Consider the following 17,051-nt stretch of genomic DNA (forward strand, 5'->3'; position numbering starts at 1 on the left):
GCGGCCAATTTCTGAAACCAGTCCAAACCCAGGAATCTCTCCGATTCTTCTTCTTCTTTCTACGATCTCTTATATTTGTACGAACAGGACCAAGAGCTTGCCAGAGCTTCATCCTGATCATTCCCCAGAAATCATGGGTCTTATGAGCTACAACAGAGTAGGCAGCGGCAGATCAGGATCGTCCTCGTCGTCTTCTTCTTCTTCTTCTTCTTCTTGCCCCAGAGGCTTCAAGCTAAACCCTAGAAAGTTCTACGTTCTCAGGCTACGCAAGAGGCTCAGATTCTTCTTCACCCTCTTTCATAGGTGCAGGCTCTCTTACTCTCAGGCTCTTCGTCTTCTGAAGCGAGTTTTTCTCAGGAAAACTGGCTTCATCACATCAAGGAGAAGCTACTACAGAAAAGGTTTGACGGCGAGGGAGGAACAAGAACGGATCAACAAGAGTCGAGTTTTCTACGCGAGGTCAAATTCGTCTTTCTACACGGAAGCCATTGCTGACTGCTTGGAGTTCATCAAACGAACGTCTATTTCCATGGACCAAATTCAACATCAAGACACGGATATTCACGTTCAAGATTCAAACTCATGAACCGTTTCTTCTTTTCAGAGAGAGATACTTCATGTGGGGTATTTACCATGAATTAAATTCTGAAGATTTAGTTTTAATTTGCCTTTGAGAAGAAAAAAACTGAGGATATAGTAATCTTAATTTCTTTTTTCTTTTTCTTTTTCTGGGTGTGTATAATTTCATCAAAGTTTTGCATTATTGCTAATGCTCATGATTCTCTGTAATATAAAAATTAGGTTGGGAAATTTGGTCGAAGGTCATAAATTTTGGCTCTAAGTCTAAGGTCTCTCTCTCTCTTATTTATTTATTATATAATTTTTCCGTTCTTTTCACATTCACATTTTTAGACTAAAAATAATGCTCAAGATAAGAATAGTGTCTATCTTACCATTTAAATTTTTTACGCACAGTACGGTTTAAGACCTGATTTGTACTAGATGACGAAATGAAATAGACAACGAATAAAGTATAATTAAAAAGGATACTTGTACTCTTAAAAGAAAAATAATAAATCATGATGACTAAATATAATATGTTACTTAGTTTTTTTTACGCAAAACATAATTTTCCTTACCGACACTGAATAAGACTCAAGTTTTGCATTGGGAATGAGTCATTCTCTATACTGCAGGAGATGAAATAATTTATTTTTGCTTATATGTCATCACATTTTTTTTATACATATATAATTCCATATAGATCAATATGGTTGTAAAAATTATAATTTATCTGGGCCATATGTAATGACAAGTGGCAATAACTGGATGGTGCTGAGCTGGCATAGAAATGAAGAATAATAAAGTAGAGATTACCACCTAACACCGTTGATTTTTGACTAAACTAAAACGTAAAGCTAGGTCTAAAGGGGAAATTATTGTTGACATTTTGATGGGAATTGGGAGGAGAATGCAATCATTTCGCAGAATTTTATATATTTTATAATGTTTCACACATATGCGTACTGGATACACATGATTTTCATTCCAGAGCATATATATTATTGTAATTTAATTAAAAGGGGGAAATAATAATGATAATAATATTCCCATAATCATTGTTTCCCGCTGATTAGGCCTCCACTAATGCTTTGCTTTTCAGCTAATAAATCACAAAACCCAATGTTAACAACTCCGATGTGAAATCAGTGTCATTTACCAACTTTTACCTTTCACACTAATTGTCTAGAAGTTGTACAAGATAATTTACAAATTTTTTGAGGTAATTGTTTTTGTTTTACTCTTCTTGTTTTGTTCACTACTTATGCCTCGATTAATGCTTCTAAGGTCGCCCTAGTCTTTTTTGAATTAGTAAATCAAAAACAAATTACTACAAAAAAAATTTGTAAATTATCTTGTGCTTTTTATTGTCCAAGTATAAGATCGAAATAACTAATTTACAAAGATTATTATCACTAGTTATGTTATTTGTAAAATAATATGTTAATTTTTCTAAAATATCTTTTAATTATTTGTATTGGATATTATTTTCTTAGTGAAAAACCTTCTTAATATACGCAGACAATAAAAATGGTTTAAGAAAAAAAGTTATAAATTTGTTAGACAAAATAGATTGAGGTATCGGATTTGAAATCAAGATAAGCTCCTCAACTAACTCGTATATTTAGGATCCAAAGGAGTCTATTGAAAGTTTAGAACAATCTTTCAGAATATATGAAAAGATATAACTCTGCATCATCTCAAATAAAATTTCCTTTGAATTTAATGAATTAAATATATGATTCTACATGTGTATGCCATTAAACACGCCAAAAGATTTCATTCATTGTACAGTGAAGTTGCTTTTATGCTATATAAACAGGTTTGACTTTTATTACTACCTCTCCTTAATATAAAAGATAGTTTAATATTTAATTTAGTCTTAAATATAAGATATCAATATACTTTATCTTTTATATTTATTAATTTTTTTAAAGTAGTTATTGTAATAGTTATACATGTTAAATGTTTCATTAAATGATAATTTTAACTGATAGACATGATTACCAAGAATATTTTAGAAAAGATAACACCTGTTTATTGTAAATAACTAATTTAACTAAATTTTTTAGTTTATTTAAATTAATTAATTAGTTTTTATATTAATGAAGTCTATTTAAGTAATGTGAACCAAACTTCTATCATAAGTCCATCCCCGTTGCGGGCTTGATTGCCTGAAGTGATCGGTTGGGCCCTCTCGTTGATAGCTTTTGTTCCCCATTTATTTTTCCGACATGTTTTTTTAGGTTGCCCACCACCGGGTCTTAACCTCTTTTCTTTCATCGTTCCATGTGGGCTTTTTCTAGCTGGGCCTTGGCCCAAAAAACTGTTTTTTTTTTTAACTTCTTTGGATAACAACATCATATATTAGAAAAATTTATTCTATCCCCCCCAAAAAAAAATCTACAAGGATTAAATTCTCTCTGAAAACATCATACTCCTTCAATCCTTAATATAAGATTTATTTAACTAATTTGATTAGATTAAACAAGTTAGGTAAGTTAGTTAATTATAAAAAATGTGACATTTTTCCTAAAACACCATAATCATCTTTCTTAATATTCCCTCTCCTTTTTTTTCATTTGATTATGGTTGAGGGAGTATTTATAAGGGTAATTTAGAAAAAAATTGATAAATATAAGAAATATCTGATATTTATGATCAAAAGTAACTCAACAATTGGGTCCTGTATTAAGAACCGGATGAGTATATTAATAATTGGTGCTGTACTCGTAACCTTATTATTTCTAATATTCATTGGTGCATTTGTCTTTCGTTTCTCCAAATAATTAGCAATTTATTTCTTTTTAAAAATTTAACTTGAATTGAAAGCACGTGGGGAAAAAGGAAAACCACTTTGTTCGTTGCTTGAATTCGAAGAGGGGGAGCACGGGAATATTGAATGACCTAACTAACTAAAAAGACATGTAAGAATAACAAATATATAAAAGCAAAGAAAAGAATAAGAATTATAGAGAAAACAAAGAAAAGAATATAATTTGGACACGGGAGACAGATCACACATTGCAATTATATTCTGGTGACAAACCCAATTTGTCCCCCTCCATGGAGACAAGTACTAGTGATGGGTTCATTGATTTATAAATGATTTTTTAATCATGATTTACAAAATATGAAATAAACATATAAGAAGAGTTTTGTTTTAACTCACGTAAAACGTGCTAATAAATAATTTTAAAAATGATATTAAATGAGGCCAATATTCTGTTTTTACTATCCAAAACACTTAACATGCGTAAATATTTCTTACCAAGTTTTTAGGCATACACAGAATAATTGTGAAAAATAATGAAAATAATATAGTGCTGAATTAAAAAGATTGATATAAAATATTTAAAATTTTCAACTTGCAAAACTTATTTTTATTCCAAGTCATTTTCCTGAAAACAGCCGATGCTCTTCTGGTTAAATATATGGCAGGCTTGATTGGAAAAAGATTTTTTTTCTTTCACAGCGAAAGCCAGATAACAATACCACATTCTCACTCCTTACGATTTTCTTCAATTAAAGGAACCAAATAGCTAACTTTTTGGTGAAAAGAATTAAGTCGTATGCAATATGGTGCAATGTGAAATCCTTAGTTGCCGCTTAAAACGAAACGTGGTTCTTTTGTATTCCAATTTCGCGCCTTTGACCATCGAAAAAAAGTTAAAACCCGCGGTTCGCAGGGACGCGGAGAGAAAGTCAGTTAAAATATGCGCCCGTACCCTAGACCTTGGAAGAAGCTCTTTACCAAAGCTTGTAGCCTCGTCGGTCTCGGACTCGCAACCTCTTTCTCTTCTTCTTCTTCAGCGAAGCTTGCCGCCATGGATGATCTCAAGATTCTCAAAACCAAGCTTTGCATCATCGGAAGTGGGCCTGCTGCGCATACAGCTGCCATTTATGCTGCTCGTGCCGAGTTAAAGCCTATCATGTTCGAAGGTTGGATGGCCAACGACATTGCCCCCGGTGGTCAACTCACTACTACCACGGACGTCGAGAATTTCCCCGGATTTCCTGATGGTATTATGGGCCACGAGCTCATGGATCGTTGCCGGAAACAGTCAGAGCGATTCGGCACCGAGATCTTCACTGAGACTGTGTCGAAGGTAGATTTCTCACGCAGACCATTTAAGGTTTTCACCGATTCCAAAACCGTGGAAGCCGAATCGGTTGTCGTCGCCACCGGGGCCGTGGCCAAGCGATTGTCGTTTCCTGGCTCTGGCGATGGTCCCACTGGGTACTGGAATCGGGGCATTTCGGCCTGCGCAGTTTGCGACGGTGCTGCCCCCATTTTCAGGGGCAAACCTCTGGCGGTAATTGGTGGCGGGGATTCGGCTATGGAAGAAGCCACCTTCTTGACTAAGTATGGTTCTAAAGTTTATATCATTCACAGGAGGGATGTATTTAGAGCTTCCAAGATTATGCAGAGCAAAGCGTTGAGTAATCCTAAGATTGAAGTGATATGGAACTCAACCGTCGTGGAAGCATATGGGGATAAATCTTTGAAGGGGCTCAAGATAAAGAATGTAGCAACTGGCAATGTGTCGGATTTGAATGTTTCCGGATTGTTCTTTGCTATTGGACACGAGCCTGCTACGAAATTCTTGGATGGCCAGCTTGAACTCGATTCTGATGGCTACGTTGTGACTAAGCCAGGGACCACAAAGACCAGTGTCGAGGGAGTTTTTGCTGCTGGGGATGTCCAGGACAAGAAGTATAGGCAAGCTGTTACAGCCGCAGGCTCTGGTAATTCTTATATATGTTTTGGTTATTTTTAGGAATTTTTTCTTCCTCATAAGCTGTTGTGAATTACTTATATGGTAATGATGCATTCATCAAAGGTGAGTAGGTGACTGTTATTGGAATTATGTAACATATTTGAAACCCCAAATTTCCCGATATGTTCATGAGAATTTATTGCGTATGAATGCTGGTATGAAGTTCTTTATAGGAAGAAATTGTCAGTTTTCTACCCGTCCTTGAGGGGCTGGGGAGGGGGGGTGGATGGGGGGTGTTCGGAGAGAGGTTTCTAGGTTGATATGGAAAGATGACATCCTCCTTCCAGATATTGATCTTACCTCCTGTGAGTGTGACTATTTGTTGTTCCGTTTGTCTGGGAATGTGTTTGTTCTCAAGTGGACATCCTTTTTAAATGCGTATTATGATCCGGATTCTAGACCTGTTCTTGAAATTACCTCTTAATTTGTTTGTCTAAACGTGTGCTAGTCTAATATAGTAATATCTATTCTGCGTGAAAGAGGAAACAAGTGACATCTCCTTTATCCTGCGCCATTAGTTATGTTTACCAGAGGCGATTGTCTGGACTGACGAATATTCTTTGTGCAACCATTTGGTTATTCTTCTCACATGATCTAGTGTGGTAATCTGACACTCGCAGAAATGTGCAATGATTTAATGAGACTGTATGTTTGAGGATTGGGATGGTATTGATTGATAACAATATCTTTTGTGAAGGAGGTTAATATTGTACCCTTTTTTTTCCGGTGAAAATATTGTACCTTTTTAATGCTTTATAGGTTTGTTTTACTATTCTTGATATGCAATATCGAAATGATCGCTAGTGTGTAGACCATATCTAACAATTGTTCGCCAGAGGATGTGGGCTTGGTAAAAAGTAACTATTGATTCCCACTGTTGATATGCCCGGTGACCTAAACTTCAATAACCTTCTACACTTAAAACGAGGATAGATACATTGAATATTTCAGCTTTGCGATTCTGTTGTTGCAACCTGGAATTGTGTGTTTGGACATTAAGTCGCAGTTTGAAAAGAGCAGTGCATTTTCAAATCACTCAGCCATGAAATTTCAATCTCTTCCACCGGAACTAATTTAGACTATATTATTACGACTGATTGTGCTGTCTGTGTCTTTGACGGTTATCATTGGCCTCTGCATTTCCGCATAACGATGTATATTGATTATCAGAGGAAGGTATACGCATCAAAAGCATTTCTGTCCCAAGGATAATGAAAATTATGTTATCGGTGCAGGGTGCATGGCAGCTTTGGATGCCGAACACTACCTGCAGGAAGTCGGGTTTCAGGAGGATAAGGCTCCATGACTATCTAGGGTCCTCCCAGAGCTCAAAAGACGCTTAATTAGAAGTAATGTGTGATTATTAGAAGAATGAAGAAAGGCCTTCCTGAGCCAAATTAGAAACTTCCCATGTATGTTGGCATTCATTATCTGACTGCAAAGTATCATAAACTTGCATGATATTTTCAGATAGGCAAATAACTTTTCTGCTGTAACTCCATGATGAATATTGTGGACGCAACGAAGCACAATGCGGATCCCCTCCGTGGAATGTGTAATATGATTTATTGGGCCTATGGCATTGATTTATCATTGATTGTTGTACTTGATCTCCAGATTTGTGATGATACAAAAATATTTGCTTTCATTTTGGCATAACTGCTTCCTCCTATTGCTGTGTGTTCTCAATACAAGTCAAATTGCGGCCAGGAAATTATCATAGCAGCACGTTTGTGTTGATTTGATTTATTGTAGCCTACATGTAGATTTCACGGCTAGTCGCTTCCAGATTGGTAAAAGGCTGGATGAACGGAAAAGTGAGCTTAATGTTCAAGCCTCAAGGATATTTCAAATGCATGTTTAGGCTGAAAATTTTCTAAAATATTTCTAATATTTATTTTTGATGAGCAGAATACCGCAGCAAAAGAATCATTACGGTGCAAATAGAGAAACGGTGTTAGCAAAGTCCAATGTTAAACTTGTCACCAAAAAAAGAAAAGTCCAATGTTAAACTCTGTTTATGGGACCTGCAGAGCATAGCTTAAAGCTAATCGCTAAGCCAGGATCTGAAAACTAAGCCGGAAGGTAAGACAAAGCTAAGCCAGAATCTGAAATCTGGGCCGGAAGATAAGACAAAAAGAGACCTTATTTTTATTTTTTAAGAGTCAAATTCATACATTTGAGGATGTCTGAGTTCTGCTCAAAATCAATAGCTAACTGAAGATTAAAGGCCGTCTTTCATTCTCTTCCACCAAAAATTAGAGCCTCTTCCATTTTTCTCTCTCCAGTCCGCCCGAACGGGGTGCCGCAGGGACTTGATGATGGGTTGTACATACGACTTGGTGGAATTTACAAAGGAGGTATATAAAGTTTGGTTCACCGATTAATAAAATCCTATGAATAGCTTAGCCCCCTCTTGTACCCAAAAGAAAAAAAATCCCATGAATAGAGCAGAACTCTATATATAAGAACAAAGGCTCTGGGATGATAATGAGTACCAATATTAATATCAAGGGAGTGTTTGACAACCTCCAAACTATGGTTTCAGAAGCACTTTTTCGTAAAACGAGGTAAATTCCTCAATATATTTACTTCATAAACTGTAAAAGCACTTCTGAAACTATGATTTGGTTTCTATCCAAATACCCTCTAAATTTGAAAATTCTAACCAATCGCGTTATCTAGGATACATTTGAATCATCGTTTGAAGGAGGAAAAGTGCTTAGAAACATGTGAAACGGCGGTTTGGAGTTTTTTTTAAAGTAAATGGGTTGTTTGGATGGCCTTAAAATGTAACCAACTTTTGGAAAAAACTACAAATACGTTGAGATGTTCCCAATAATAATGTTGGGTGCGTTAAAAAGCTTATTTACCGTTAAAATAGCATTTAATGCTCATTTAAAAATGTTCCTAGTAGATATGCCCTTCATCCTCACTCTTCCCTCTCTTTTTCTTTACTTTTCTCCCTCAAGCCGAACATCTCCCATTTTCTCTCTGCCATTGCGTCTTCTCCTAGCTGGTCTTCTCCCATGAGTTAGTTTTTCTTTGATTTTGGGCTACTCCCTCTTTTGTAACAAAAAAATAAACTTTATGCCCATTTCATATCTAAGCATATATATTTGAAGTTAAACAAAATACATTGTATTTATGACTCAATTAGATATCAAATACAAAGCATACAATCCAACTAGATAATTTTATCACAATAATTTTAGACATTTTTTAAACTATTATCACATTAAAAACATAAAATATCAAATACTATTATTTAATAAAATTCATGTTTTTTTAGTTATTTTAAAACTAAACTCACTTTTCTATTAATCATCCAAATAACTTTTAATTTTTTCAACTGACTTTTTATAAACACTTATCTAAATATAAATCACATTACACTAATTGATTTTTACTTTAATTTCAGTTTATAAAAGTCAATTAGAATACAAGTCAATTTTACTACTGCTAGCCTAAACACAACCTTATTAGTTTAACACGTTCACTCGGATCAAGTTTTGATCCACGTCTTCTAAAACGGGCGTTTGAAAAGTTATTAAGCTCACGGCAGAATCCTTTCTTGATATATGGGCCTCCAGATTCGATGTTTTTTCGGCCTCGAGATCCGATGTTAAAAACCATTTTTGCCCTATACGGACAATAAACATGTGCAAAAAATATGAAAAATTTTTAATTAAGTCTCACGTAAAGAAATTAAATATAAAAAAATTCCTTTAAAATCATAAAATTATTTTAAAGTCTCAAGAAACTTTTTTGTAATAAATTTTATTTATTTAATTATCAAATTACTCTTTTTTTTAAGTTTGTATTGACAACTGAAAGAACAGTAGTTGACACCCCCAGGGTGTCAACCACTGTTTTATCAGCTGTCAATATAAATTTTTTTTTAAAAAAGAGGGTGATTTCTTAATTGTACAAATAAAATTTATTGTAAAAAGATTCTTTAAGACTTCAAAATAATTTTATGATTTTAAGAGATTTTTTTGTATTTAATTCCTTTCAACGGGATTTAATTGTAATTCTTCTAAAAAAAATATTGTTTTGTAAAATATGGAAGTGTCTTTTCTTCAGACCTCCCAAATAGGTACTTATGGTATTGTTCGGCGTCATCATTACATGTCTAATAAAGGTCCCTTAAGGCAAGTGGTAAGCATAAATTACCCTATACCTATACCAGGCAAAAAAGAACAAAAAATTACCCTATACCTATAAAAAGATGAAATGATTATAAATCATCGCATAAATTGAACTGAGGCTATCATTGCCACTCGGTGCCTTTAGGAAATGGAAAGGGGAACAGAGGGGCCGGCAGTCCTCTAATACACATACAATATTCCAGGCAAAAGTTATATAAATGCAAAGTACATTCTTACCCTTCGTCCTACTCCGATTCAACAAGTCTTTGCTAGTTCCTATAGGATCAACTAGGCGCCAGCATGCAGAACATCCAACCCCCGATCTATTAGCAGCTCGATTAATCTTCCTTTTATTTATTTATTTATTTATTTATTTACGGGTTCAAAAATCTTTTTTGTTTAGGAAGTATTTGGATGGAATCAAAATCATGATTTTAAAAATATTTTTACAGTATACGAAATAAATATGTAAAAGAGTTTGTTTCGTTTTATAAAAAAATATAAAAGACTTTTTGGATGTTTCCAAACACCTTTTAATACAAAATATAAGAATAGCTGGTGAGGTTCGAATTCAATGAATATCTGCATAGGCCTATATTGTAAATATCCTTGCATTACGTGTTTGTCACGAGCTTCCCATCAACTTGCTTAATCATAATAAACAAGGGTCTGCTTTAATTTTAGATAGATGATATGAATTCATTTTGTCTCAAATTTATATACATGTTTTTGGAAAAAAACTATTCATCCGATTCTTAATATAAAATATAATTATTAAATAGATTTTGATCATAAATATAAAACTTATTCCTTATATTTATTAATTTTTTCTAAATTATTCTTATGGATACTCCTTTAACTACAATCAAGTAGAAGAGGGAATGAGAATATTAAAAAAGATGATTATGATGTTTAAGAAAAAATATATCATATTTCTTATAATTAACTAACTTAACTTTTTTAATCTAATCAAATTAGTTAAATAGGTTTTATATTAAGGACCAAGTATTATGTTTGGATGGAGGAAAATTCAATAAGATAACATATGTTAAGATTCAAGTGGATAGTTGGACTGGGAACCAAATTGACGCAAGTTTTGTTTGCATGTATATCACATGTCATATGATTATCTTCAGCGGCGTGCTTTCAGTTTCACTCTTTTTGTTTTATATAATTTATAGTTTTCTATCTATCTTTCTTTGCTGTTTTGATTCCTTGTTGGCCAATTGTGCATGCAGGGTCTTCATAGTATCTGGTTCGTCTGCAAACAAATCAACTGGCCCCACGGCCCCACCACATCTGTGACTTGCTTGTTTTTGGATCGGCAAGTCACTTCATATATTTAATTGTCGTATTTGGACTTGGACTTATGGAAGAATCGTGGATTACTTAACTCCATATAAATCTGATCCACTGCTTGTCTCAAGCGTACGTAAATCTTTGGCCACCATTCAGTGTTCAGGTGTCCGTAGTCCGCAATTGAAAGTTGAGCCGTGTTAGCCAACAACGTTTGATTATGTGCTCTGTTTTGTCTTATCTAAATGAGGTTAACTTGTAATTAGAATTTCCCTTTAGAATTTGTGGCGAAATTGAGAGCAACAATTTAAGTTCTTTTTTCCGAACTTAAACGGAAGTTGGCCGGAATACTCGTTAAAAGCCCCCCCTTTCCTCGGTTCCATCGCTCGTCCAATTCCCGTTTGTATCGGAAACGCAGCTGCGCCTACATCTTCGTTTGCATTTTGGATTCGATTTTGAAATTTCAACAGAGTGAAACAAACTTAACTCTACGAGGCAAGACGCAAGAAGATGGGCAGCGGCTGAGACATGCAGCGACAAAAGGAAATGGAAAGGGGAAGGAAGCATCGTATTGTGTCCGTGAAAGGTAGACGGATGAATCTGATCCATTCTATCGTGGTTTCTGATTAAGACGTCGACCCAACTTTATGAGTTTATTCCCAACTTTTGAGTTCTTGCGCATATTCCTGTTGCGATTGTGGGTCACATACGATGACGGCTCGGTGCCACAAATTGAGTCACATGCACCACGCGATAAGGTCACTCTGAGGCTCTGCTTTGATTGTGCACTATGATATGGTGGCGGCATTTTGTCGCGTATCGACCAATAACCAATTCGTGTTTGTTTTGCATTTTGCTTCTCCTGTTTTCCCAGAAGATGGAAAAAAGAAAAGAACTTTATAAAGTTTTAACTCGTTTTAAATTCAACTTGCATGCTAACCTGTACTCAATATAATAATTAGTTGTCTAATTTGAATATATTAAAAAAATTAGTTAAATTTGTTATTTGTAATAATTTGATGCTGTCTTTTTTAATTTACTTTTACTAACCAGGTATATTAGCTAAATAAAACTTTTAACATGTGTTACTACTACAAAGATAATTTTAAAAAAAATTAATAAAAAAAAAGAGGCATCTAATCATCATACCGACGTGAGCTTTATGGGTTAAATTAATAGAAATGAATAGGCTGACACGTGATTAAAATTATCTGAGTTGGAGTATTTTTATCGGATAGAGTACAAATGAGCTGGTGCTCCCGGTGCACCTAAGAATTTCTCGCCAGGCAGCTTCAAAAGGACTCACCTTTATTTTCTTTCTTTTTTCTATTCTCTCCCCCGGCTTTTCTTTCATTTTTCGTCCTTGCTCCTTGGCTTTTTCAGCCACCTCTGCTTTAAGACACACAGGTTTCTCTAGAGCTTCTTAGGTAAGGAAGATGGTCCCGTTTGCCCATCTCTTGTTTTTTTCCCCCCCTCCATCAATTAATCATTTATCATCATCTTGTCTCCTGACAAACCATTGTTAAATAGCACTGTTTAAACGACTGAGCTTCCATTCCCATTCGTATGTTCATTTTGTTTAAGAACAAGTGTTGTGTGTATGCATGTTATAGAAGCTGCGCTATCGAACGCGTTCTCCCTGCAAAATCACATCTCTTGAGGTCCTCTTATAGTAGAAAACTGCAGAAGATTATGTCTCTGGTTTTGTTGTTACACTTACAAGTCCCTTTTCCTTGTGTAGGATATATTGGCATTTGTTTTCGGAAGAATCGTGACTATGGGGTTTCTGCAGCTTTTCTATGTTGCCTCTGTCCCTGTGATCAAAGTATTACTGATTTCGGTTCTAGGCTTATTACTCGCACTGGATCGGTTAGACATATTGGGAGAAACTGCACGGAAGCATGTGAATCATGTAAGGGCTTGAATGCTTCAGAAAATTTGTGTGGGTGTGTGACCGTACTGACATGAGTTCTCCGTGTGATATAGATGGTGTTTTATGTGTTCAATCCTGCAATGGTGAGCGACAATTTGGCAAAAACTATTACCTGGGAGAGTTTTGCGTCGTTGTAAGTAATCATTTCAGATTTACGTCTTGTGAGAGGAGTGATTTTCCTCATTTTAACTCATGGCTTGTCACATTTTGTGTCTGACATTTAGGTGGTTCATGCCAGTCAATGTTCTGGCCACATTTTTAATAGGCTCAGCCTTAGGTTGGGTGCTCATTAAACTCACAAGGCCTCCTAAACACTCGGAAGGCCTGATCATGGGTTGCTGTGCAGCAGGTAGACTAAAATTTGCATGTCACATTCATTATGCTCTGCATCTTAAAAATGGACATTTAGTCCCTAAAAGACTCTGTGATCCTTGCATGTTTCAACTCCTGGAAGATTTTGAATTGATACTCATAAGCCTCCTTTCAATCAGAAATAACGCAAATGTGTATGTTTCTGGAGCCATCACGTAGCAAGTTAAACATTTGAAAAGATGGACTAAAGAACTCATGTATAACCTTGGCATATGCATACATTCCTCATAGTTTTTTTTTTTTAATATAGTTCTCTGTCTAAAATTAAGCTTCCTTTCTAACGTAGCTCAGCTTGTTCTGAAAACAGAAAAAGTAGTTCTACAAAAATGCTAAACTTGTACGGATAGACATTTTATATCCATATGTATCTTTGGATTCACTTGTTCTGCAAAGAAATAAATGGTACAATAATTGTACTTTCACAGAGTCTGCAGTTTCTGATAACAGGCATCTGGTATATTACACAAGTGAATGATTTATGAAATTTTCAGTTTCGTGCTGTCTCACTAGTTTTATGTAAGATTAAGATTTTATCAACTTCAATGCTTCATGCAGGCCTTTTGAATAAATGCTCTGAGTTTATATGAACAGGAAATTTAGGAAACTTGCCCATCGTCATTATCCCAGCCATTTGCAAAGAGAAAGGCAGTCCCTTTGGTGATCCAGATGTCTGCCACAAGTATGGGATGGCTTATGCTTCACTTTCTATGGCGGTATGCTGCTTCATTGGCTCTATGGGGTTTAATTCTGAAATAGTGAATTTTGATAGAATATGCGGTTTAATTAAGTCAGCTAGTTGATACTGTTCTTGTTGTCTGGACTGGGGTTCATTTGGGTGAACATCAGCTTGGATCTGTTTTTCTGTGGTCATATGTGTACAACATTATGAGGAATTCCGCAAGTAAATTCCACAGAGAAGGTAATGCAGATGATGATATCAGCAAATTGAAAGCTTCAGGAGAAAATCCAGAATCACTGCCAAATGAATGCTCAGAAACGCTTGATCCTTCAAAAGATGCTATGGATGATGCATATACTCTACTGCTTCCTGATGCGGAATCTGTAGAAAATAAGAAGGTTGCTGCAAACTTCTCTTAAACTGAGATATTTCACATTGATTGGGAAGAGTTTATGCTTTAAGAATAGTTCGCTGGGCAGAAACACTAAATCTAGCAATTATATTTAAAGAAGTCAACAAGAAAAGGCTGGAATTTTGTTTGTTAGTGATTTATACTATCTCCGATCCTAATTATAAGACCTTGTTTGTAGCCTATAAACGAGGTCTTATAATTAGGACCAAAAGTATTATTCATTAAGATACCATAAGTATAAAAAATTCCTATTTTTAAAGATCAATTTTACAAGTAGAAATTAAACCCATGCTTCTGGTTTCTTTTCCCACTTTAACCAGTGCATGTTGAAGGCACAATACTCAAGAAGCCTCTGGCAACGTGCAAAAATAAACTGAAAGCACAATAGAAAAAATATGCAGTTATAAAGCTCATAATTATATTTATATTTACGTTTTTATTTTGTTGGAATTTCAATCCAGATACCAATCTCAGAAAAAATTAAGTCTCACTTAACCAAGATTTCAAGAAGCGTCAATTGGAAGGCCATGTTTGCACCATCAACCATTGCAGCGGTATGAAAGAGTTTCCATTGCCTTGAAAATTTTTGTAGTCACTTATCTTCGATGCACGATAGTTATATTGGAGTGGACACCCCTGTTTCTGTCTGTCCTTGGCGATAAGCTTTATGTATAGCTTTTTGAACCATTCATAAGTACTCCCATCAACATCAAAAAAGAAGAAATTCCCTCTCAACTATCATTGAATGTAAGATTCCACCTTAAACTCTTCATTGGTTGTTTCCAGAGGAATGGGACTATGGGAGTGTGCCATGAACAAGTGATAGCCTAATGGGGGTGGCTCTGTTAGCTGAGTTATTAGAAATATGGATAGGAGAGGGGTAATTTCCAGTTTTGAAAGTAGAGTATTGATTCCAGATGGGAATTGAACGAGGTATCTTCTTCTAGGCTGTAATTGTTATATGATGAATTTCCCATATTGTTTTCACAAGCATGATATTCGTTTAGAGAGGATGGAAAAATAGCTTCTTATGTTGTTTTAAAAGTTCTTTCTGCAATTATCCAGTTAAATATATCTTCTTTTTATTACAGATTGCTGGATTTGTCATCGGTTTAATTCCCCAGATTCGTAATATCTTGGTTGGAAGTGATGCTCCACTTCGCGTGGTTGAAAACTCGGCTTCAATGCTGGGGTATGCAACAAGATTGCATCTTTAAGTTTTTAGATGGACATGACCCTTAATCAAAAATGTTCTTAACTGATCATCCATCTCAGTACTGCTAATCACTATTTTCTTAATTAGTACTTTTATTTCCCTATAGATTATACATTTCATGAGGCAAAACCTACAGCATTTTAACTTGCCACTTCTCTGTTACAACTCTGATCATTCATTGCTTCAAAGTTACAGTTAATTCTATCATCCAATGGAAGATATCTCACTTTCATTTCTTTGTCCTATTGCATTCAGGGATGCAGCCATCCCAACCGTCACCATTATTCTGGGGGCAAACCTTTACAGAGGTAAACTATAATGCAAAGCAAGCCATGAAGTTTCTGATATGGTTCAATTTTAAGATATCTATCTTTTCTTTGTGTTGGTTTATGGAAAACTTCTTCTAAGTTCATGTGATTGGACCAGGCCTAAAAGGAACATCTATTATGTGGTCAACAACCGTGGGAATTATAGCAGTTCGATATATTTTCCTGCCGATAATGGGGGCTCTGGTAGTTAAAGGGGCAATAAAAATTGGATTGGTGAATTCAGATCCTCTATATCAGTTTGTGCTTCTGCTGCAGTATGCACTTCCACCTGCCATGAATATAGGTAACTTTGCTTTTGAAACCAGTAAATTCAGTCACGAAAGATGGATGTAGTTATATTTTCTCGAAGACATTATTATCAACGACATAATTTAGAAATATTTGTATGGATTGGTTCTTATTGTAAGTCAACATTGGCAGGTACGATGTCCCAGTTGTTCGGAGGGACTGAGAGTGAGTGTTCGGTTATAATGCTATGGACATATGCGTTGGCCTCAGTTGCTGTTACCCTTTGGTCAACCTACTTCATGTGGTTTGTGTCCTCCTGATTCCCCCCCCCCCCCAAATATGTAAATGTTATGATTATCCTTCCATTTTCCTTTCTTTTCTTTTCTTTTCTTAATTATGCATTCGTATTTATTCAAATCGCATATAGGACAATTGATTGCAATCTATTATTTCAATGGGAGCCTTCTGGTCCAATGATACAAGACATCTCCTTTAAATCTTTCCTAAATATAGAGTTATGCATTTCAAGTGTGAGAGTTCCTACCGATGAGTACTGATTTATTTACACTACAAAATAGGTTTAGGACAAGAGGAGTGCATATTTTGAATGGCAAATTAGATTGGCTTAATTTCATGGCTTCCACTAATCAGATTAACATGAGCAGATGGCTAGGAATTATTTGGCTACATTGAGTACTTGTCGGAAAAAAAACTAGAGTAAGTTTTAATTAGTTTAAATATTTTGATCCCGAGAAAAATGAATAATTAACACCAATACTTTCTTAATATCAAACGCCAAATATTCCTACAAAATTATGAGCCACCAATATTAGAACATAACTTTCTGGTAAAAAAAATTATAACATAACTCTAAATTTCTTTTTTTTTTTTGGGCCATCGCTAAGTTGTTGATATTCAAAATCAGAATTAATAAATAATAATGTGATGTGATTTATCTCATGTTGTGCAAATGCGTGGGATTTATTTATTTATTTAGATTAAAAGGTTTTGAATTCTCAACATACTAAAGTATCACCTCATATTTCCCACCTTGGGCTTCAAGTGATATATGGGTTTGAGTTCTTGTTGAAAG

General features: G+C 35.1%; 2 protein-coding genes across 4 annotated transcripts; both read left to right on the forward strand.

The window, feature by feature from the left end:
• Nucleotides 1-4,262: 4,262 nt before the first annotated feature.
• Nucleotides 4,263-7,001, forward strand: LOC114733454 (thioredoxin reductase NTRB-like). Its single transcript, XM_028920924.1, has 2 exons — nt 4,263-5,310; nt 6,578-7,001. The coding sequence occupies exons 1-2, from the start codon at nt 4,278-4,280 to the stop codon at nt 6,646-6,648; spliced, it is 1,104 nt and encodes a 367-aa protein (XP_028776757.1). The 5' UTR covers nt 4,263-4,277; the 3' UTR covers nt 6,649-7,001.
• Nucleotides 7,002-12,149: 5,148 nt separating this feature from the next.
• LOC114733452 (protein PIN-LIKES 3-like) lies at nt 12,150-16,486 on the forward strand. Of its 3 annotated transcripts, none has more exons than XM_028920922.1 (11): nt 12,150-12,216; nt 12,531-12,701; nt 12,776-12,855; nt 12,947-13,071; nt 13,686-13,807; nt 13,941-14,171; nt 14,647-14,739; nt 15,277-15,377; nt 15,657-15,709; nt 15,828-16,013; nt 16,151-16,486. In XM_028920922.1, exons 2-11 carry the CDS (start codon nt 12,567-12,569, stop codon nt 16,276-16,278), a joined length of 1,254 nt encoding a protein of 417 aa, XP_028776755.1. In that variant the 5' UTR covers nt 12,150-12,216; nt 12,531-12,566; the 3' UTR covers nt 16,279-16,486. The 3 variants fall into 3 exon arrangements, with proteins under 3 accessions (XP_028776755.1, XP_028776756.1, XP_028776754.1); XM_028920923.1 differs by having other exon boundaries at nt 12,200-12,217; nt 12,536-12,701; XM_028920921.1 differs by lacking the exon at nt 12,150-12,216 and adding an exon at nt 12,275-12,450.
• The last annotated feature ends 565 nt before the right edge of the window (nt 16,487-17,051 follow it).

The sequence above is a fragment of the Neltuma alba genome, unplaced genomic scaffold, assembly GCF_004799145.2.
Source record: "Neltuma alba isolate B1F8T4 unplaced genomic scaffold, ASM479914v2 tig00012998_pilon, whole genome shotgun sequence".
NCBI classification, from domain to species: Eukaryota; Viridiplantae; Streptophyta; class Magnoliopsida; order Fabales; family Fabaceae; genus Neltuma; species Neltuma alba.